General features: G+C 37.6%; 1 protein-coding gene across 8 annotated transcripts in view; it reads right to left on the bottom strand.

Moving 5' to 3' along the window:
* The window catches only part of KLHL13 (kelch like family member 13), an 81,345-nt gene that overhangs the window by 11,414 nt on the left and 44,787 nt on the right, over positions 1–25,144 (bottom strand). For 6 of the 8 annotated variants that reach the window (XM_065846342.1, XM_065846344.1, XM_065846341.2 and 3 more), the window contains 4 exons: positions 10,213–10,354; positions 7,842–7,974; positions 7,392–7,588; positions 150–945 (listed from right to left, as the gene is read on the bottom strand). In XM_065846342.1, coding sequence (XP_065702414.1) covers positions 150–945; positions 7,392–7,588; positions 7,842–7,974; positions 10,213–10,354 — 1,268 coding nt within the window. Of the gene's footprint in view, positions 1–149; positions 946–7,391; positions 7,589–7,841; positions 7,975–10,212; positions 10,355–24,705; positions 25,127–25,144 lie in introns of those variants that run through there. The other 2 variants (XM_065846340.2, XM_065846339.2) reach the window with 2 other exon arrangements.

The following is a 25,144-nucleotide window of genomic DNA, read 5'->3' on the forward strand; positions in this document are numbered from 1 at the left end:
TTATCTGGCTGAAGACATCCCTGCTCATTTGCAGGGGGGTTGGACTAGATGAGCTTTGAAGGACCCTTCCAATCCCAACTATTCCGTAACTCTATGATTTGAAGGTCTTTTTGCATGGCAAGCAGCCACACTTGAGAATAAGCACTCACCTAGCTCACCCGCTGCATTTCGACCACCGACTGCATACAAATGTCCTTTGAGGGCACTTAGGTGGAAGAAGGTGCGCTTCTCATTTAAAGATGCGACTTGCATCCACTTGTTGTAGCGAGGATCAAACCTAAAGACCGTGTCAACCGCCGTCTTTCCTTTCGTGTCATAATTGCTCTGGCCCCCAACCACGTACAGAAAGTTTCCGATCACGGCGATGCCGTGCTGGTACCTCGGTGCATCCATGGGAGCCAAGGATTTCCATTCGTGGGCCTTTTCGTCATACATCCGTAACTCCTTGCTGACCACCAGCTGCTGCCTCAGCACGCCCCCCAAGGTCACCAAGTGAGTGCTGTCCGACCGAATGGCAGTTCTCTCCGACTGCATCACCGGTTGCATGTATGGCATCATTTGGTAATTGCTGGCTTCCAAAAGCAAGTTGACACAGGTATTGTCAGTTCTCATGAAGTCCACTGTTTGAACATAGTTAATAAGATCCTGGGGCGTCATGAGCGGAAACCTGATGTTCTTCATTAGCTTTGCAGCATACTCCATCCGAGGGTCCTCATACCGTAGCCAGCGACACGCGGCCTTGAAGAGTTCAAGTTCAGTGCAGTGCTTAAGGCTATTACTTGAAAGCACAAAGGCAAGACGCTCAAAGGGGAGTTTCACAAATTCACCAGTACTTAATAATGCAGGAAAGTTCTTCAGGATGAAATTATTAACATATTTATCCACTTCTGTGAGATTGTATGTGTTGGCAATTCGCCCAACCTCAACACAGTTTTCCAAGGAAACCTATTAAGTAAACAGAAATAGGAATCAGAACACTTTCCTAATTTGGCATATAAATGTTAATGTAGAATTAATGAATACTATAGAATGAGCAATATTACATCATGTCACAATGCTCAAGGTGATTCACACACGAGCAAATAAATAGTCAACGTGATGTATATATTCATGACTGCAAGGGGAGATCCAATGTATTCTTTATTTTGAGGAAAGAAATGAGACAAGTAAAAAGCAGATGGCATATATTAATTATGTCAAATACATTACACAATGACAACATATAGCAATTACGCAGCACTTAAAGTGATTTTCTTTGAAAAGTGCTGCAAACATCTTTAAGTAATATGTTGTGGAAAATGCAGTTAAGGGAGAAGTGATCAGCTCAAAGTTACAGAGAATAATACAAAAGTAGGTCTCACCAACAGACATTTTCTAACATTATTGGAATTGTATTGTCATAGTGCAGTCAAAGAGAATGGCACAGCTACCGCTCCAAAGTCACATATTTCAGACTATTTATTAACAGTGTTCAATCCCATTAATACATTACTTAGGAACGAACAAAATTGGATCTTTAATAAACCAAGGTGGTGCTCTTACAGAAGATGTTCAAAATCAAATACATGGTATCATCAAAAATAAGACAAAGGTAGTGATTTTTTAACACGCATTTAACTTTTTTTTTTTTAAAGAATGAATCTGAGAAGATTTTCCCTGGAAATATCCAGCACATGAAATGCTTTAGCAGTAGGGGCCATGCCCTAATTTCATCCAATACCTGAGCAACCCTATCTTGATAATCACATCTTTCACAGTGCTGTTGTATCTGTCTTTCTTACATCTTTGGCTCCTAAATTTCTGAGGTCACTCGTGATTCAAGGCAGAGGGAGGAAAAAAGACAGGAGGGATGGGACACAACTTAAAGCAGGTCTCCAGTGAACCCAGCCAATTCATTTCGGCAAGCTCTACAGAACACATGCAAAGCAAGTCAATTTTCGGATAATTCTTGCTGAGAACTGCACCTTTTTTTCCATTCAGTCCTTATTCTAACCCAAGCTTCTTTTACACACCCCTTCTAGTCCCTCTGCATGTCAGTCCTACTCAATGTCGACAATTTCCACAACTTTGTGATTCTCATTATATTTGTAATGCCAGAAGAATTTAAGCTTCCAAATCTCATGGTTATTTTTAAAAAGATTATAAAGATTGAGGACTATGACCTGATTGCAGCCTAAGAACCCAAAAACCTTCAAATGACCTTCTGGTCACGACAGAGATTACAAGATTTTAATACTGTATAACTCAATCTGATCATTGTCCTTTAATACTAGAAAATTGAAAAGTCTAATGAGTATGGGAATAGGAAGGTTTTTTAATTCACTAGAAACTGATCTAAGGTGCCCTAGAGTTCAGATCTGCAGTCACCCAAAGTCTCCATTCACACATCTGCATACGGTCAAATATTCCAAATCTTATTCTTCATCTCCAGGAACTCTAATCCTCTAATCAGGTCCTATCTAGAAGATGAATGTGTGGCAGACCATCAGGAGTTCTATCATAGAATACCTGTGTAATGCATGAATTGAAATTATTTTTGTATTAGAAGAAAGACCACATTGTTTATACCAAAATATAATCACATCAGCAAGCAATGACCTACAAAACATCCTCTGATGCTTTAGAAACATCTTTTCTTCTTTTTACTGTTTTTGAGAGTCAGTATCAAACTGATTTCCGTACATTTCCTTTCAGTATTTTTAATTTACATAAATGAATTGCATAATTGCAGTAACAGCATACCTTAAATTAAGTACCTGAAACAGGACAGTCTTACTTCTGAAATTTCTTTCAAGCTGTATAATAAAAATAAAGCAACAGAAAAATCACCCCTTAATGAACAGCTGGCTTACCGTATACCACAAAACTTAATTCTTGCTATACAGTAATTGTATTTAAAAACTACATTGGGATATATTCCCTGGTATCAAACTACAGAGATGCAGCACTTCCTCCATATCAAGGTAAGCAGACAAAGGTACTATGGCATACAGAAAAGACATGCCTGAAGTCGAAAGAACAAAGCAAAAAAGGTCCAGATGATGTCCCATTGGCAGATGGTGCTCAGGTTGCAATGAAGCATTTACGGACCTACCACAGAATGTACGGCAGTTATCAAGTGCCCAGCATTCATCCAGTTGATGTATCATCATAACTGTGTTACACCGTAAATCTATGCAGTTGAATGTGTTCCTGGAATGCTTACAGTTGAGGAATTTATTGCCACATTGTATACTGTTAATGACTAAGGAACATGACATCAGCAGTTTCCAGTCACTCCCTAATTCTCTGAAAATTTGCCTTATACTGCCTTAATTAATCCACTGGAACTGTACTGCACTCAGGGTTGTTTTTTTCATACTATCATTGCAAGCACTCTCCATTATGCTTAAGAAATTGTGTACTTTGGTTTACTAACACCTCACATCAGGGTATCATATTAAATATTTTATTAAAAGTTACCTCCATTGGCAAAAGTACTATTACCAACTTGACTGTGCTCTAAGACAGCAATCTACATACCAGGCTAAATTAGACTGCAAAGATCTCACAGTCATAAAAATACATACTCTAAAGATTCTTAAGTCCTGAGTCAAAAAATAATCCTTCAATACACAGTTATTTTTACTTAAATAGTCAAAATTGGACAGCACTGAAGTACAACAATTTTGTTTAAACACTTAAGTACTTGAGAGTTACTCAAGTGTTGATTTTCAGAAAAAGTTTGACTTATGGTATGGTACTTTTGAGGGGTGTGCAAACCATTCTCTATGGAAGTCAGTCAATCAGGAGCTCATCAACAACTTCTACTTCTGGAAATCCCACTGAAGTGAATGGGAAGAATAGAAATATCAGATGAAAATACAAGACTGGCTGTACAGTGAATCCAGTAACTAGTAAAGACACACAGAAAGAGCTACAAGCCGTAACTGGTCAAACAGCAACCGCCATAAGTCGTCAAGAATTTTAAATAAACTCGGTTTTACTTGGGCTTTGACTACTGAACATAGCTGCTCATTCACATTGTAATCGCTCATTGGAAAGCTTAAGTAAAAGTTCCAGAAAATACTAAAGAGTCTTTCAAAAAAGAAAGGTAAAGCACTGCACACTATTATTACAGCCTGAAAAACCAAACGCGAAAGCTCAAGTACTTTCTTGAGAAAGCAGTTGACAATTCTTTGAAATGTTGAAGCAATCACTTCCCCAGCTCTGGTAAAAACACAATTGACTCTAAAATACTACAAAACTGGACACAGAACAAAATGATTGCAAGCATGAAAACCCTGGAGAACAACTCAGGAGAAATAACATGCACAGAAAATCATGTCCTCAAGCCCAGTACCACAAAATAATTAGGCATCTTTCTTCAGTTTCAATGACTGTCAGACGCTGAAGCACTCACCATGGTATTTCAAAGGGTCTAAGTTTACAGGAGCTTACATTCCCCTGAAATCCTCAATTTTTCTGTGGGGGTCCCATACACAGAAGTCCAGAAACAACAGCAGAGAAATTTAACCAGCTCAGAAAACAGACTTAATCGTACCCTCACACTAGAAAAGGTGAATTTCTGGTGCCTGGTAGAGTTGGCCCCAGCATTCCATCCCACGCTCCCACAAAACTGAAACCATTTTCCTCCATCCTCAGTTAAGCAAGTTATTGTGATGAGACAGGACTTCCAAATATTAAGACCTCAATATTTGATAATTTGTTACAAAAATGCAAAGCACAGAATTACAGAAAGAATAAAATTTACTTATGCAGCTATATGAAAGCTGCAGCCATGACATTAATTTTCAGTGTTTTGGAATGTTTTCTTTAATTACAGTATAACATCCCCTTCCCCATTACTCTGTGATTTTCCCCTGAGTGCTGTAATTTACTTGGATAGGTTTCTCATATTTCTTCATTTTGTACACCGCTGCTACTTTTAGAAAAACATTATTGTGCACTTTCTAACACTCACTACCCTGAAAATATTTCCATGGAATTTTTATTAATTTTAATTACATTATAGCTCATTTAGATGTGAACGTGGGAGTAGTCCAACTCTATCGTACAGCTATAAATATTTAAAAGCAATACTAGAAGTAAGACTGGAAACACCTTCGGAAACATTCCAGTGCTTCTCTGGGAGCGTGTTCAGCTGCAGAGTAAAGACTGTCAGAGCAATGGGATACGTGATAGGAGGGGTGTAAAAGCACAACAGGCAAAAGAACATTTACCAGTCAGCTACAACACGTACCACTCTTTGAAGGGCTCACCATTTTTTGCACAAATTAGGCTGTTACCTTAAGCCTATGTTTTTCTTTGTAAATATTTCCAGTACCCTCTTATGAAGTAACACAGTTACATTCTGCTTTACATGAACTGACTTCTATAATCTCTTTAACAATGGACTCCCTAGGCAATTTGAAGACAATTAAGTATTTGTCTGGGAATGGTTTCATCAGCTCTCAGATGCTGCTCTCGGTCAGCTAATTTCAGCAGAAATAAGCTTAAGACTTGCTCAGAAAACTCAAATTACAGAAATGCTCCTTCAAAAATTGAGCAAAGCTAGTACAGTGGGGTGTAATCATTGTAAAGCTAAGATATGGTAATTAAGAAAAGAAACCAACCCTTTTCCTAACCAACTCTGGTTCCTGTTCCAACAAAGTCAAAAGAAAGTTTTTTCAAAAATTCTTTGTGTAAAAACGCTGAGGACAAAGCTAGGCTAACAGCACTAACGTAGTTCTGTGCTTTCTCTACATTTATACAATGAATAAGATTGTCTCCTTAGACATCAATATAAATGAAAATATTTAAGAGAATCAATAAAATTAAGAGAAGTCTTCCTGATTCTTTCAAAATGTAGCGTCAAAGATGACATTTCCTACTTGAACCAAAACAGTGACTGAGTCAACACTGTAAGTGAAGGAACCTCCAGAAAACAAGCATTCGAAACAATGAAAACAATTCTTCCAAATTGCGTGATTTAAGATAAAGAAGCTCTTGCCTTAAGAGAGCAAAATAAACGAGCAGGGAAGGGGAAAGGGCAACACGGTGTCCCTGGGCCTCCCCTCCCAAAGGGAGGCTGCTCCGAAGCCCTGACTCAAAGAACAGCAAGACCTTATTCCAAGTTGGCTTTTATAGCAGCATCCACCCTGGAGATGCAGACTGCATCCTTTTGGAAGGTAAAAACACCTGTGCAGCAGAAAAATAGATGGCGTAGGATTTAAGAGTATTGTCACAACATTCACAGAGCAGCGGCCGTTAGAAAATGTGCCAAAATTAAAAGCAAAACAGTAGTGTTATAAAGCCTAAATGCCTCTAACACTTTCCTTACGGAACAGATGGCTGTTATTAGCAGCTTGGAGTCCTCTGGTTTGCATAAATCCTGGTACATGTCTTCGTTAGAGAGGTCACAATTCTAAGCCTGTACCCCAACGATCAATTGGAATACCTGCTTCTTTATTTCTCATTTCAGAGTATCAGAAAGCTGAATTCCACCTATTATAATTAATGTACAACATTCTAGTTTCCATGTTACAGGTAAAGTTAGATTTCTCTTAAGGTATATAAGCAATTTACATTAACATCAGACAACCTCCAGGAAACATTAGGAATAATGCCCAAGTGTCTCTCTAGGCAGGACTGCTCTGACAGCACCGCTCTTAAAGCTCTCTCATTCTGCATTCCCGCAAAGTAGGTGCTCCTTATTGTTGGCAGGACAGAACTATATTAATACAAGACAGTAGGGCAAGCCCTAGAAAAGGTATTGAACCATCACATGTTGGCATTGTTTATATACTGTGTTTAAGTCAGAAAACAGATAACTGCACTGTTTTAACTATAGAAATAAAGTGAACGTAACTGATAGATGCAAAATGTATGTGGTAAGTTGATTGTAGCGCTAGAATGAGTGCAGTCATGCAGCAAGACCCTGAAACCTCTGACATCTGAGATATAAGAAGGATGTTCAAAAAAGAAAACCTCTGAAAAGCAACCCTAGGTGATCAAATGTGTACATGAGCTATGCTTGATAAACAACAGAGGAATATAAACCAAACACTTTTAACAAGAGGTTGGAGCCAGATAAATTATTGTTTTCATGTCAAATTTTTTCCTTACGTGCCAGTAAAGAATCTGGGAACTATGATTATCATCGTTGCTTTCATCACGGCAGCGCACTCAGGAATTAAAAGAATTTTAATGCGCTATAACATTTATAGCTAACTCAAGAGTGTACGTAATACTTAGAAGAAAAAAAGATTTTCAAGAAAACTACAAAGCAAACTTGTTCTCTGTGAATCCAAATTATGAATATAAGCATTTTAGATTTAACTTTGACCATTACATAGTCATTGTTCTTATAAATTAAAAAAAAAAAAAGTGAAACAAGCAGTAAGTCTTACCCCAGAGATAAGAAACACTTTACAGAAGTCCAAAACAGGTAAAATCTGCAAAAAACTGGCAGCTTCCAGAGTGTCCTGAAGGTTGTCCATATTAAGGGAAAGTTTTGCAGTATAAATGAAATCAATGATCTTCTTCAGGCCTATTTTGTTCACACCATGAAGTTTAATGCACATTAAATCCTGTTCCTTCATTCCTCCTGAAAAAGACATGTAGGTAAGTTTATATGATCAATTTGACCGATTTGAAATAATTTCATAAACTCAAACAAAATTTAAATACAATTTTGAAGTCTAGTTTAAAAACCCATATGCAACAGTAGAAAGAGTACAACTACGTAGATTTGTTTGCAGTCCTGGGCTAATTCACACATAATACTGAATATGTGTCTGAGTGTCTAAACGATGGCAATTTGGAGATAGCCGCGGGCATTACTTTAACAGAAGCCCCACCTGTGAACATCGCCTTGAAGTAATCACTTGCAGAAGCCATCATCGCTCTGTGAACGGGAAACACTTCGTCACCATCTCCTGGAACAAGCGTCACATCACAAAGCAAACCTTCCACCCGCAGCTGGTCAAAACCCTGCAAGAAAAGCACCATGTGAAGCGTTCACTTGACCTGGGAGGAGAGTGGGAATCTCTTTCATTTCCCTTACGTAAATACTTATTTACTTTTATTTATATATGCACTGTAGTTCCAAAAAGTCACTAAACTATTTGCCATCTTACAACCATTCTCTCTAACATATTCAATGATAATTATTCACTGAAAAACAAGCAGAATAATTACTATTTTCCAGGAATGGTTGAAGAATGCAAACACTGGGCCTTAGTTTTATTCAGCTAATTAGTTATTTCCAGGAAGGAGTTTGTTTTGTAAGCTCTAGCAATTGCTCCAGGTAGGGTCTGAAATCTTTTTTGGACATACCCTTACTGGACACATATGCATTCTAGACATATTTCTGTCCCACACCAGTTTAAGTGCTTTGCAACCTAAGAGGCTGCAGAATATTGGGGCCTAAAAGAAAGGTGTCACCTGCTTCTATGATTATCAAATTTATCACTGAAGTTTACATGGCATCTTCCACTGAAGATATGCCTGGTTTGGGATATCGGAAGATGGGTGGAATACTCAGCTCCTTCATGCACTGCAGAACAAAAGCTCAAACATAAACCAACTTCCTTCAACCAATCACATCTGATGTTTTTCAAGTACTAACAAGAATAAAAATATCAAGTTTATAGTTTTAACATTTAGTCTTGGCATCAGCCCCCAAGGTTTAAAATGTTATCTTAAAGAAAGGCTGCATTTTTAAAACTGCAAAGGTAAGTAGAAATGAACATTCAAATTTGTTGCACAGAACAGAGTGCAAATGAAAAAATGAGTTATTAGCTCAAATAAATAACAGAAGCAAAACACAGGTTGATACAAAACTAATGCATTTCAATGCCTCAAACGACTTGTCTGTAGTTTCTACAAACAAGGCTTTTCAACTTTTTGCTCAAATTTTGAAGTAAAAAATTAAATGAGGGGCAATAAGTTCTGAACACTTCACCCAGGACTCTCGCTATCATTATTTACTGTTATGTCCCTTGCCACATTAGAAGTATCTTTGCTACTACTATACTGATGACCAGAGTATTTTTCTGACAAAGTACAAACTGTGAAAGGCACAACTCCACATTCAGTGTTTTACAGTTTGTAAACCTCCTTCACTGATGATCTTTTTGAGTATAAAATATACAATATACAATATAGTCTAAGAGGTTTTCTTTCAGACGGTAACCAGTTTATATTGATGCGATCTTGCATTGAGGGAAATATTTCCATTAGCTGACTTCAGCTTTAACTAGAAAACCTACAGTAAGGGGACAATTCCAAGCACATCAAATAAACAGTCTCTATTACAATAAGTATAAAACCTACAGAGACATAGAGAAAAATATTTAGAACCATTTAACTTGTTCCAAAATTTACAAATGATGGAGAGCTGTGCACAGATGCGCAAGCCTTAGAAACTAAAACAAAAGAATCACTATCTTCCCTGAAAGAAACAAACAAAAAAATCCTTCTCATTTTTGTTCTAAAACTTAGGCAATTTATTTAAAATGGCAGCAAATCAAAAAAACTAAATGTCAGTTCTCCAAGCAGTCATGCCACACAGAAATCATCTGTACTCCTACGCAAGTCTGCGCTGGAGAGCAGCGAGAGTTATCGCAAGTTCTATGGTGTGTAGAAACTCCACCAGAAACAAGAAGACAAAACGAATTTAGGTTTAAATTCTTAAAAGCTTCATAGAGAACACCATTTCTATCCGTTCTAACATACAGTAGCGCCATATAGCCAGAGCCAGCACAGAGCGATACAGCAAAGCTGGCCGGGCTCTGCCATGGCAGGGACGTGAGGAGGGAGCGCGGGGTTCTCCTCGGTCACTTCCCTCAGGCAGCTCTCACACAGGAGATGGTACTGGTGCTGGCCTAACGCAATGACACAATTATATCCAAGGGAGCTTCTTCAATAGAGCTGCCACTTCATTATTTAAATGACATCACCTCTTAGAAACGCAGAGTGGACATGGATACAACCCAAAGAAAAGGCCAGGGTTTTTATGCAAGCTATTGCTACAAGTTGAACCTTTACCTCACAGGAAAAGGAGTTATAAGCCATACTTGCTTGTGGGCACTGTCAGTACAGCATAATAATAATTTTTGAGGCTTTTCAGGAATTACTAGTCTGATAAAGTCTATTGAGTGGAGGCATTGTTTAGAGCAGTCAAAATTCTCAGTACAGATCAATACTGACAGAAGAACATTTAATTACCTGTAATACCACAGAACTGTGAGTATTGCTGGTGAAAAATCTTGTGGTCCCTGTCTTAGAAGACTGTAGATGGGCAGAGACGCCCATATCGCTGCTACCAAGAGATACTTTCATATGAGGATCCTCCTCTTCCACCAGAGATCTAAGAGGAATAGAACAAAGAAACCTTAAGACCAAACTCATTTCCATTCAGCGCTCTTGTGTATTAAAACCACAGTCTTCTGGGATAAAATGTAAAAATCAGCAGGTGACAGAACCAGTCCTTAGTGGTCCCTTTCAGATAATCTAAGACATTGAAGCGTTAACAGCCCCTAAAACAACGTAATTTCAAAAACATATTTTTGGTTAATAATTTTTTCCTTCCACTTCCGCCTCCCTGATTAAGACACTTGCAAGTTCTTTTATTTCAATGTGTGCCACCAGTACTGTAGGATGTTTGCAAGCACTTCATTCAGTTTTCAGAATCAAATATCTTAGCAGATTGCCAAGGAAAGCCAAAAGATTGAAAATTTAAGTGTAATATTCAGTATTTTCGTTCTTATGGCTTACAATATCTTGCTCAAGTGTGAAATACACGTAGTGGAATTTCAAGCTGGAACTGTAAGCTACATTCATAAACAACTAGAAGGATTCCTTTAGGACAAGATATCAAAGAGTTTGCCTCTGCAGGCAACCACTTCGTAATTTGAAGATTTGTTAGTGTGAACTCAATACTTATGTTTTTGACTCCAAGTAATCCCTGTCTAAATCTAGACAGGAAGGGCCAATTTTAGGTAGAATTGTTAAAGAATTATTGCACTATTATTAGCCTTCCATGTTACTTTTGAGATGTAAATTAGGTTTACATAAAGAGATATGCATATGAGATTCTAACTACCCTAACCTGTAATTATTATAAAATGTAAATAACTTCATCTCCAGAAATATTGACAATAACTAGTTCCTGTAATTTCCATGATCTAATATACTACCTATTAGCATGCATAGAGGTATAATGCATATGTACACAATATTAATTAGCACACATGAGCTGTTAATCCGCAGATGAGGGCATCTTCAGTATTAACAGACTCCACATCTCATAAAAAGATCCATAGCACTTTGACATAATTGCTGCAAATCTTGCATACTGAAAGTTTTCCAAATTTTAAACATGCAGGTACAAACATTGGCCTCCAAGCTAGTTTCAGAAATTACTTTAAATAAGTGACAAGAATGGGCTTAAATTCCCCTCTCCCCAGGTTTTGACTGGGATCACTATGGAAGGACAAATTTGGAATTTGCAGATGAATAAAATAATATTTTTCTTAAAAAGTTATTTCTTTTTTCAAGAAAATATTTCCCCCCTCCTTTTTTTGGGTACATGGACACTACAGAGCAACTTCTGAAACCCACACATTACCCTGCGAGCACTGATGTGCCTTGTTCAAACCCATGAGTACATAAGGTCAGCTATGAAAACATATTCAAAACAAATTCACCATTTAACAGTGTACATGGGTTTGAAACAGTGAGATTTTATGCATGCAGACATAACAACAGATTGTAGGAACAAGAATACATCTGAACACCGTTGGCTTCTAATGTAGCAACCCAATGACCTGACATTTGAAAAACATTAACAAATGTGGATGTGCCACAGCGTGCAAGAATTGTGTCATTTTTGAAACAGAAATATCTTCATTTTATAAAATAAACGCAGGGTGTAATTTAAATCAGGTTTTACAGGGTGTACCTTAAAAAAGCGCTCTCCAAAATATCTTTGACATCTATCAAATACATACAATGATGTAATACAGCAGCAAAGCAGTTGCTAGGTCATGACCACAAATATTTGTGTTGATTATGTTCTAGGGTATTTAGCATTAAGAGGTGTGTGGTTTTGGTTTAGTTTTAATACAATCACATCAAGGAAAGAGTCTAACATAATTTCAAAGGACACTCGTTCTCTAAATTTGTACACGTCTTTCTAAGAAGAATTAGAAAATAACATGGGGAGATTTGTAAGCGTGGGTGGGAAGGAACCACAGATCCAACCAGAATGAATCTGACTGTATTGCTTTTGAAATATAGTCCTGAAATGTCAGATCAGATAGCCATTATATGAAAGGGTTCTTTAAAGACCTTTTCTAAACACAGAAGAAAATAGAAGATGTACACATCAGTTAAAATCATTAGGAAGAGAACAAGTAAGCCAACTTCCTTGGGTGTTTCATATGGACTTTTTAGCATGTTTGCCACATATACCATGCTACCTTATTTCCCAACAGCCAGCATACTTCAAAAGTTTTACAAATGAAGGGAAAGACTTTGACCATGATTCATTTATTCCAAGAACGGCAGTGATGATGGAAACATTGTTCTCAACAGGCCACATTATATACAACTTCCCAGGTCCTGAGAGGTCCCCTATAGCACAAGATGCCTTGTTACAACTGCACAGCCAACAGAGAAGATACAATATCTTTCAAGATAGCTGTAATACTTACAAGTACATGTTCAACATGCCAGGTGTGGCTATAAGCAGTTATTTCCCCTACTTGATTTTTCAATACGCAACGGGCAGCTGCCTAATACCTGTATCACACATACAAGCTCAGCACCTCACAATTTGATGCTATTCTGCAAAAGAGATTTTCACTATTTTTTTTTTTCAATGTTTGCTGCTATCTGTGTCCAGGAACCTGTGTATGTGAGTTAGACATGAAAAACTTACAAACTTCCACACTATAAAAATCCACCAGAACATAAACATTACAGTTCTAGTCTAAAACATTGACTTGGCTGCATATGACTCAACAATAATAAATTCAGAGACAACAAAAAAATATTATTCTTATATTTCTCTTTGCTTTATATCTAAACAACTATGAGAAATTAAGAAAAATATGTTGGTTGGTTTGTTGGTTTTTTTAAATACACCTTTTTTAACCAGAGCTGAACAGTTCTGAAATGCCAAACACCCTTTCCCATTATGCAAAAAGTGACATTCAGGAGCTTGTTTTGGCAGAGGTTACAATGCAAGTCAGCAATAAGATCTGACTGATCCCCGAATCCCAGCCTTGTGACATTCACCGAGAGGGAAAGAGCATTCCCGGAGCAAACAGAAATTCTGAGTTTCTCATTGGCTTTGCACCACTTTGAGCATTTCTCTCCATGCAATAAGATAAACCCATCTTTGTAAGACAAAGTGAAAATGCAACAGCTCTTAAGCACTGTGCTGATGCCAATACACAAAGAAACAGCAAAACCCAAGCACTGTATCATATACAATGAGAGTGATTTCAAACCGCCCTGCAACAAGATCTTAAGCTATTCAGGATATAACTTCTGTTTGGGGGGCTGTAAAGTGAACACTCAGAAATAACTTTGCCATTCACACCCAGAACAGGAACAACACGCGCCATAGCTGACCCAACAAAAACACAGGAAGTTCATCTGTCTTGTCTGGGCACTTACCAAAGGTGTTATTTACATTCATTAACATAGGTCTGCTAAGCACTATAATTAATTAGCTAATAATGAATGTAAACATATTGATTTTTTTCACTTTACTGCAAGTACAGTATATCACAATTAAGCATACTACAAAATAAGAAAACTAATTCATTTTCTAATTAATTTTATTGTTCTGATCAACAGAAATAATTGCACAAGTTTAGCAGTAGCACTTTTAGTCACATTTAAAAAAAAAGGCAAACCTGGAGGAGACAGCTAAAACTACAACAACACGTAGTGATAACTCACAACAAGTAGCTCTAAATGGGGATATTAACACCACTTCCAGTGCATACGCTTGGTCTGGAGGGAGCTGAACATTATAAAGTTAAGAACAAGGGAGTGTTGGAGTTTAATGTGAATATTAACATTGCAACAGCCAAGCAGAGGAGCTGCCTGACTGTCTCCAACCTTTGGGAAGAGGTGGCTCAGAGAAAGGCACCGGGGTTCATCAGCTGCCATCACAGAACAAGCTGCCAGTCAGAATCTTCCTTCTAAACTTATGCTGATTCTTTCAAGTACAGCATAGGCTTGGTTTTTTTTCCCAGCAAATGTGCTTTTCTCATGACTCCAAGTTAATCCTCCAAGTACTTCCAATCAGAATTTTCGTAGTGATAAAATATGGAATGTGCATTATATGGATATTAATTATATAGCTTAATTTCCTAACTTCCTGTCAATTTTGAAGGAAGATAACTTTGCTGTTTATCATAAATTAGAAAAAAAAATATGTAAGTTTTCTTGGTGCAGATGATAGCCTGCTAGATTCGTATCCATTTATTTTCTCTCTAAGATTTTTAACCTTGTTAATCTACTAAAACGCATCTGAACACCCTCTTTGACAATCTGTGCAATTAGCAATTACTTTAGAACTAGAAAGACAACCATAAGCCAGGTGTTGAACTATTAAAAAAAGGCAATAGTTCAAGAGTCTTGCCAAGCTAATGTGAAGCTACACTGACTTTTGGGGTGCGGATGGGTTTGGGGCTTGGTTTTTGTTTTGTTGGGTTTTTGGTTGGTTAGTTGGTGGGTTTTTTCATAGCACAAACAAACAATAACTAAGAACCACCCTAGTGGAAACAATAAGACTTGAAATTGGAACAATTCAGTAGTACTATTTATATTACATTGATTTGAAAGATACACATTCAGTGGCTTTTAAATATTATGAGGTACATAATTCCCTAAATCGTGTCACAATGTAGGATAAAATACAGTGGTGTAACAACAAGAACAGTTGACTTCTGTTAATGAAAGGAGGTTTGGAAATCATGTCAATTGGTCTTCATGAGTGTCGAGGTTCAATCGCACAAAGAGAAGTGGCATAAGTAAATATCCAGACTGACACAAATATTAAGGATCTTAGTATTCCTGGAGAATGCTAAATAAGCATTTTGAAAACAGATGGACCCAAGCATTGAAAAGAGTTCTGTCCATTACTGCTCCCAACTCCATACGCAACTTCTCTAGATTGTTTGCAGTGAATTATGGTAACTGTGTGAAATTACTTTAAAGGAAAAACTGAAATACATATAAAGCAGAAGAGCCACTAACCCTGTGACCAGGACAGGACATGAGACCCTGAGTCAGACCCAGAACCTGAGCCTTACTCACTCAATCCTCAGCTGAAGGATTGATCAACATCACTTTCCCCAGCTCTGGCATAATTGCCATTTGTACCTGCCTTCAAAATACGCTTTAAGCACTGGAACTTTCCAACAAATGCTGATGAATATTTTTGAACTGGAGTGAAATATAACATGATCCACAAATTGCTTTCTGAAGCACTTAGTAAATATTAACCTGTTAAAACAGTTCAGAGGCATCCAGGTGACCCAGGACAAGCAGGGATCTGTGCAAATAAGACAGGTTTTGCTATCACCTAAAATAGTCAAGGATGGCATTGCCGTTTTGTATAGCGTTCAGTGGCAGGAATGGAATAAAACAATACTCTGTTGTTTTCTTCAGAAGTACTTGAACTCATTCTAATGCAACAGAAACAAGGCAATTATTAATTTAATTGGTAATTTAATTGTTCATTTATCAGTAAACCATTGATCTGTTTGAAATCGTCAGAGCATAGTGCAGTCTTTTAAAACAAAGTAAGGAGATCAGCCTACAGCTACAGATATTTTAGAGTGCATGTTCTGATTTATTTAAAACCCACAGACTTTACATAACTCAGTACAAGCTTGCCAAAGACATACTGGCCAGACAGTGAATTCTTAATTTGGTAAAGCTCAATAGCTTGTTTTTGAAAGGATTATAACCTTATTTTCTCTGTCAAATTACTGTCCAATGAACCATGACTGCAAGTGTTCTGGCCACTGGTGAATGGAATCTTCAGCAATCACTCCTGGCAGGTGCCAGTACTCTGGTATTTATCAGCAAACAAACAAAAAACCAGATTTCGAATTCATATTAAGATACTATTATCACAAGACAAATCTTTATTTTATGATCTATCAAAAAAATCTAGTATAATACAGGGCTACCCTACACATGCGCGTATTTTGCTAATGAACCTATCCACAAAAGGGTTAGTGAAACAAAATGAAACTTTCATTTATTATTAGATATAGAATAGTTCTTTACTTTGTGTGCATAATCTGCCAAAAAGTATTTCAGTATGCTTAGTTTGCCAAAAAATAATTTAAGTATTGACTGTCTTACTGTCTTCCCATTATGAACAGATGTTCCAGCTTCATGAGTAACGAATTCCGGAATTCCCCAAATTATACGGCCACCTAGGAGCTCAATAAGCATAACTGATATGGAAGTATTGTATAAAAGAAAATCTCATAATGCTACTATTAATAAATTCATATATTAATATAATGTAGATGAACAAATTACACAATCAGGGTACTTCACATTTCTTCTATTTCCTATCTTCTAGCCATACAATTTCAGGAAATCCTTTATTCTGACAAAGAAGTTAGTTGTACACTTGTCCTCCCCTAAAATCATCTAAAAACATCTTATGTTTTAATTACTATTTTTTAATAGGAGTTAACTTTATTTCTTCATGGTATCAATAAGACAGTAAAACCAGCCAGTTTTATAATTTGTTAATGGTTTCTTATTACAAAAGCACCCCAAAAGTTTCCATAGGAAATGCAAGTTTACATGATTTTAAAATAGATACATTGTTTCAGCTAGAAGAGAAAACAAAGACAAAAGGTCATTTTTGTTTCGACAGGTTGATAGAGCAAGTTAACTCCTCTCCTAAGAGACCAACCAACATGTTCAGCAAACTTCAGCTCTCACTTTGGATGCAAACAGGTTCTGCCACAGGCTGCTGCCAGAGCTGAAAGTAGCATGAGCACAAAACCAGCGCTGGAAGGCAGGACCAAACTGACCTGTGATACACACAAAGCATCAGGAGTACAAACCACAGCTTTCCACCCACCCCCACCATTAGTCTCATGCTATCAGCTTCAGATGTCACTGCTTTTACTGAACAGCTTAAAGGCTGTATTTTTAATAGATGAACTAGAGGCTGATAATGTAACTAGAAACACTTTGCATTTATCGGGTTACCGCATTTCTTAAAAATGCCATTTTAATGCTGTTCACTTGAAAGGAGCCACCACAACCAGAAGTTTGCAAAGCTTTACCTCAAGTGAATAAACATCCCATTTTAACTACCATGCTGCACTTTTCAAAAGTAGCTACAGCAGCTAGCGCAGAATACAGCTCACCATACAGCTCACCTCAGGCAACGCTCTGGTGGTTATATTTGAATATCTCACTTTTTACACCTGACCTTGTTTATAGATTAGGACACCAGGAACATCAGAACATTTAAACATTTGTTTAGTAACTTGATACTGAGCTCTTCTAAATATCCACTCCAGGAGAAAGGCATAAAGTAAAGCTTTTTGTTTTTTTGTTTTGTTTTGGTTTTTGTTTTTTTTTTTTTTTAATAATGTTCCTAAAACAATTTTCCACCTTTCCTCTTCACTAAGTGTGTTCTGTAACAGTAGAACAGAAAACAAGGCTCTCTTCAGCCAAGCAAACCAGTGAGAAGTGGTATTTTACCTTCCCAAGGCTCTGGTCAAGGGCAGCAAGAAAGGAGGACACGGGGCTTCCAAACCCAAAAATCAGCAGAGAGGGAGAAAGATGGTTCCTGGACACCTGCTGATGGGCAGCAAACAGAGGCAGGCAGGTCCCCAACTTTAACTGCTGCTTGAACACAGTTACAGCCTGAGATGCTCGTTGAAATAACCACCCTAAGAAGGCGTCTAAAGGGGAAATAAAGTACTGAAGTGATGTAGCCTGAGCAGCTCTGCAAGCACAATCACCAAAGGTAGCAAGGCCATGAGCAGAACATCTACAAATCGACCCGAAGGACAGGGACACCAGGACATCAAACCTTGGACACTCAACCACAAGCCCAAAGTAACCTACTCAAGCTATTTTAGAAGCAAAGTTTTGCAGACCAATGCATAAATGTCAAGCTTTCAACGTTTTTTTTTCTCTCCGAAATTACAGTCAAGTCTCTTTGGACATCAACACACAAACGCCATCTTGACAAAAAGCTTCTGGCCAAACACACAAGCCCACAATGCAAAAAGAAATGAAGTAAGCTGCTAGAAACCTCACATTGAAGACACGATCGCTGTTCCAAACACCAACGGATCTGAGTGGAGAGGAGGATAACACAGAAACAAGGATATTCCCAACATCACTTGAACCTTTTTGGATCCCTTCAAAATAAGGCCGTGCTGTGACCCAAACCAGCACAAAATCAGGCCCCACAAAGGCAGCAGCAGACTGAGCAACATCATCAACCGTTTCGGTGTGATTTCCCAAGGATACACACATAGAAAACACTCTCCTCAGAATTCCTTCTTAAACATCTAAACTATCAGAGGTCTCAAGCTGTTTGCAGCATAATTACAGCCTGATGGTTAATTCAAATTTGTTTTTCACAGAAACAAAGCAATATTTGGCTCAGTCATTGCTATAATGCTTTTGTTCCTAACAGTATTTAGTCTCTCTGGGAGCCTAAGTATCACATCCACATTTGTCTGTTTGACAAAGGGTTTACATCCATTGAGCCATTTGTAGCTTAAATTCGCAGACTCAGATTGTTTAATGATGCTAAATTAGAAACGGTTCTCTAATGACTTTTCGCCAAAGTTGGTGTTAGTCTATTGATTCCTGCTATTAAAAACAGAAAAGGCAAAGCAAATACACATGCTTTGTAGCTTTTCTACAGAAACAGAACTAGTTTATTTCCCTGACATCCAAATAGGTAGAACACAACAGTCACTCAGGTTCCACAGTTTAGGCTGGACTGACACTGCACATCCTATTCTCTGCCCTTTATATTTGGTCTTCATTGTTCAAAAGGCAAGCCATAATTTCAAATAGGCAGCTCAATCCTCCTTGCACATTACAAAACACTGGAGAAAAACATTTTGCATGCACCAGAAAATTTAGTTCTCTTACACATAGATACTGTTAAGTTTACAGAATGGTTCCTTAGAGAGAAAAACCTACATATGTCCAAGATAGCACTTGCATATTCACGATTTGGCCATAGAATATATACATCCCACTGTATTCCTACAATAGATTTAGGAACAACTCCTTTCCAAAGCATTGTGGGTTTGCGTGTGTGTGTGTGTGTGTGTGTTTGGGGTTTTTTTTCCCCTATACACTGTAGAAAATAGATACCTTATAAGGCAGCAAAAAAACATCAACAAGATTCTGATGTTAGGGTTTCATAAGTAACCCCTGCTCCTTCTGTTGCCAGGTCTGCTCTACCATTATGATCTCCTGAGAAGAATGTAGGCTAACATTAATTACTTTGAATAGTAAAATATCCTTCCCCTACACACCGAGTTTATGTCTTAGCATGTCAGATAACAGGTGTGACTTGTCCATCCCTTGAAAAAACACATTTATTGCAACAATCTCAGTCACTGCTGCATGAAATATTACAGCAATAATATGGATGTGCACTTCCACTTCAGTGTTATAGGTATGCATTATTACACTACAATTCCCACTATTACCATTTAGAACAAGTGCCTATTATTTTAAAAACCCAATATTCACCAATTACTTTATGAAAATCTATAGGCATCCCCATCCAAAGTTCCACAGAAAATACTGCATAACACTACAAAACCCAGTTAGTGGAAAGTGATCGGACATCAAGATTTTTCCACAATAACAAGGATATAATGGCAAAAATGACAAATTGGCAGAACTGACATTCGGGCAGAACACACTGAGTAACATATTCAAGATAATTCAATAAAGATGTTTTAGCACGTCACAATATAATGTCAATATTGCAACATCACACTGTATAAGGAAAATGTGATTTTGAAGACGTGTAAGCCACAGCATCACTTATGAAGGTCTGCCCAGAAAAATCAATGGCCCTGGGAAACTTCACAACAACCATATTTGAGTGTTTTTTTCCTTGTTTTTCCCAGTTTATTACTGGAATGAAATTTCCCATTTCACACTTACAATAATCTATTGAAATACCTAGTATTTAAAAAGCAAAAGTAAGATTAACAGCACAAATGAGAACTCTACATACAAAATTTTTGGACAGAAGCAGTCTTCTAATTATAAGATACAAACCCCTTCTACTCCCCGCCAACCCAATTCACCTGTTTACATACATTGTCAGATTAGTTTAAAAAATATTTGGGGTGACCCCCACATTGACTTTCAACATGTTGAAATTCGAAGTATCTAGGAAGTAATTGCAATGTTGCCAAAGACCACTGAGTCTGTTTTGGTGCAAATACAGTGTAGCCTGTCCAATGCTCAAGAGCCCAGTAGAAGGGTTTCTTTACCAAAAATGACCACTCAAGACAGTAGAGACATAAAGGGCAGTCTCACAAAAGAAAACTGCTTAATACAGATGGTCTGATGAATTATGCATACACACCTTTTCCCATTTAAGTACCTTTCATTGCATAGCATAAATTCAAAGAGCTCATTGTAGAGTAAATCTTTTGAGAGACACAAAAGCATAAACACACATAATCTATATAAGCAGCTAGAACTAACACTGGTTGCTCCAGCATATTAAGAATTTATTCTACTTTTCTGCCCAGCAACTGATTTCCATTACTGCAAAGCATTTCCTATCAGACAAATTTCACAACCACATGACTCAGGATGGAAAGACTGTGTTATAAACCCTTTGATAGCAATATACTTGGAATATCACAGTTGTTCATTTCTCCTACAAAGTCAGACTAAGAACTCTTAACATTTACCTTTTTGGAAAACAGCTATCAATCACTCTCACATGATTTTTGAAAACAATACTTTTGCATTTTTGAATTCTTTATAAATGTCCATCATAATACTTTAATCTCCATAGTTTCCACAACCATTTTTTCCATTTATGTTAGTGAAAGATGAGCACAACTTCAGAAAACAATATGAATGACATTGCTAGTGTGAATAAGACAGACTTCTACTCTCAGTTCTTAATCTATGGGCTGTGAACACTAACTGGGACAATATTCCTTTACACAAAGTTGTTACATATAACCAATTTTGAACTGCCCTTTACCCTCTCTGAAGTAGTGCTTTGTTACCTCTGCTTATGTCAGTCACTGTTCTGTTTGGTTTTTAACACGTGGCCATCAATACACGGCTACAATGCCAAGCAATACTACTTTTCCAGCTCTATATTACTCACTTTGTCCTTTTCTCTGATTCACTTGCCAAAACTGCTCACCCGCCCACATAATATATTAGGTCACCTACGTCTGTACCCACATAGTCAACACAATCACAAATAAGAATATGATTTCACTAGCAGAGCATAAACTTGCTATAACAGCTTTCACACTCATTTTGACAAAAGGAATCTATATTCTAAACCCGAACGCCAAAAGTGTTGTGAAAGAAAATGTAAAGCAGTTTGATGAAGGCACATGCAAACACACGTATCTGCACAATCCTCACTCATGCACTGAGCCGGGCTGCATTACACCCACATATATTGGTCACATGGCAGTGCTCCACTTTTAATACTGTTTCTTTTCCCCTATGCAATGTCACTGGATCTCTCCATCAACTTGGGGAAAAGCTCAAGCTACTCCAGACTGGTTCCACCAGAAGCCAGGGGGTGCCTGCATTTCCCTTCAGAGGGACCCTTCCTCCTTCATCCAATGTTAAGAGTTACCTCTTACAGTTAGGATATCCTGAAAATATCATTAATTAGTAACTGGTGGGAAACAAAACCACCAGCCAAGAAGCAGCAATTCACTGCTGCTTGTTTCTATTTCCAGGACAGCAGTACCAGATCCAGCAAAACCAGCAGATTTCCCAGTAACAGAACCACATCCTCACCTACAAAGTCATCAGCTCAACTTCAGCAGGTCCTTTTTTTCTTGTGCTCCCTGGCCACCCGTTTCCTGCAGCAGAGAACTCACTGGGACAAGCTCTTTGTCTCATTCCCCACCTCGGGAACTATGGCAAACTCTCCCAGCAGAGACTGAAGCTAAACCTCCCCAGCTGCAGAGCTTGCAGGACAGGTACCCATAGCGTGGTGGGGCTTTGGACATACATGCCGGCTTCAACCAAGAAGTCAAACATGCTGGTAACCACCAGTCTCAACATTTCCACACAGGGAAACTGAGGCCACGTTTGGATATCAGGTACACAGACTACATAAAACACTAAGAAAATCTATGTGTCCTGACAATCAGATTAACCACTAGCTAAGTTACTTGTATATCATAAGCAGGATGAAGCTTTTAAAGCTAAGGTCAACCTTACGAGAAAAACCTGCAAAAATTTAATTTCATTTTAAACACAAAAAAAAAGCACTGTTAAGACCTCCCTACTTCATATCCCAAATTACACTACAAACCTATAAGATTGCGATGTTAACTATTAAAAGCTCAACTATATCTTTGTATGCTCTAGATCTAAAATATCAAGTATGTAAGTGTTCTTCTGTGAATTCAAGAGTTTCATGGTCATTTATTTTACGGCAATGTACGTTCCGTTTCACACGCCACTTGCTCCTGAATCCTTTACTCAAAACATAATGCTTTTGCTAGCGTGCAGAGCACTACTCATGAAAGATAACTTATAAATGTGAATGTGAAAAAACATCAGTAGCACATTTACTGTAATCTCTGCAACCTAAATGACAAGGTTTTTTTAATCAGTTGATATATACTGCCTAATCAAATAGGTGCCATTTTGTACTGCCTCTCATTCTTTTTAATAAAGTATGTGAATAATTTTAATGTTAGATTTGAGAGTCCTGCTAGCATCAGGACTGTGTGGCAGTGAACAAATGTCTCCATAAACACTGGGATACATTGACTCATTATAAAAAGATGATTAAGTCTGCTGGTCGCATCTCTCATGCTCCAGATAAGCTCAGTATCACACAGTTAAGTATGATCACTAAACCTGTTCACATACTTTCAACACACTGAGATAATCAGCTACATGATCCCCATCATAAAAGGCAGAGCATACACAGAACTAGATTAGCAATTTAAAGGCGACGCACAAAAGAAATGCTCGGTTTCAGCAGCAGATAGATCAGACTAGGCTCTGATTCTTCTTGCATTTAATAAGTATTGTAGTTTAAAAAACAAAAACATGACATACAACACTAAAGACAGTGTTACCCTGAAATAGCTTCAAAAGCCTTACAACTCTTTTTTATTATTACACTTTCTTTCTATTTAGTAATATTTTTTTAACAAGTCATAGTAAGTAGCAATTTATTGGAAACAGCTTATTTCTGGTAGCCTTAAACATTTTTGATGCATCCAGTGAGAGAAAAGGCTGAAGGACTTCCATGGAAATTAATGTTAAAATTGAAGGGTGTACAGCATAGGTTCCATACCACCAGGTTAGCTCTTAAACCCCAGCCCTTCTGCCCGAGAACAATAGTGACCACGCATACGGCATTGCATTGTTTCAGCTCCACTGCTTATCCGTGCAATTCTCAGCAACAACCAAAAAAGAAGACGTTTAGAGGACCTGTAAATACCTATTTCTTAAAGAATATCCCCACAGCAGCTGGAGCAAAAGCCTAGCTGCAAAAAGACAATACAAGCTAAAAAGTACTAATATTGTAGGTATTAGGCTGGAATACTATTGGAATAAGTGTCTTTATGGTAATTGTCAGATAGGGGAGTCATCTACACTGCTACTTGTGCATTTTAAAGCAACTCTTCCTTATTTTCAAGAGAGCTGCTTACTTAAATAGGCAGAAGCAATTCAGTACCCTATGCTTAGTTTTATTCCACAGAAGGAAAAAAAAAGAGCCACCTGTATATGCTAACACAGCAACAAAAGGTGAACAAAAGCTCCATCAAGATTTGCAAGACAAAAGCATATTGTTCCCTATGTATTAAAATACTCTTCTATGTTAAGCTACTTTACATGGACAAACTGCATAACTATGTAAGTACTCAGATACAAATGATTTCTATATTTATGTTTTAAGCTTTTATTGGAACTTTCTAAAAAGACATTCAATTTGTATTAAAGCTAAGACTTTCAAGAATAAAACAAGACCAAAGCAAGACGATTTTTTTCTTATACAAGAACTTACACGAACAAAAGTGCAGTATAATACAGCAGGTGATTCCATGTTTAATTTCCAAGAACAGTCAGGAGGAAGATATATTAGCATATACACTACAAAGAAAGGCTGCCTCAAAGCTTAACTTCCCAATTCAATATCAGCTCTACAAATTAACAGCAACACAAACTTTTCAAATGAACATATGCAATACTGTTATGAATATGGTTTAATCTGCACAATTTCTCTATGTTTCAACAAAGAGGGAAAGACTCAACACAACATCCATCATGAAACATCCAGGATAAAAATCAGGGAGTCCACACAGAAAACAAAGTAAAATTCTGAATGCCAATGTCATTCAATAATACAAGAGGGTATTTTGCCACAGGGTAGTCTCACGAAAGCAATCCCACCTTATTATCCTCATTTCTCTCACTTACATGTATGCTGGAGAAAGTGGCGATGACCTGGATGTTTTAAGCACAGGAACTGGGAATTTCCAGATAGCAGGAGAGCTCGTTTTCCATTTCAATGGCATGTTGTCACCACGGTACTACAATAACAGTAAACAGCGTTTCCATAACAGACTACCAACTAGGACTTCCATTCCACACACTACTGACACAGCAGTGGCTGCTGCTAAGAACGAGGAAATGATTCTGCCAATGCCCTTAAACCGATGCTTCCAATCTGTAAAAGAGGGCTGCAAGGCATCTCCTTTTAAATCCTGCTGTCCCCTAAAGCAAGATGATGATTCTATCCTTCTAACTCAACAATAGTGCCACCTCGTTAGGGAAGCACTGACTGCAGTATATGCTTAAAAAAAAAAAGACTGCACTGTGCACACCAGCACAATGCAGCTTTATTTAATAAAAGCAG

The sequence above is a fragment of the Patagioenas fasciata genome, chromosome 11, assembly GCF_037038585.1.
Source record: "Patagioenas fasciata isolate bPatFas1 chromosome 11, bPatFas1.hap1, whole genome shotgun sequence".
NCBI lineage: Eukaryota > Metazoa > Chordata > Aves > Columbiformes > Columbidae > Patagioenas > Patagioenas fasciata.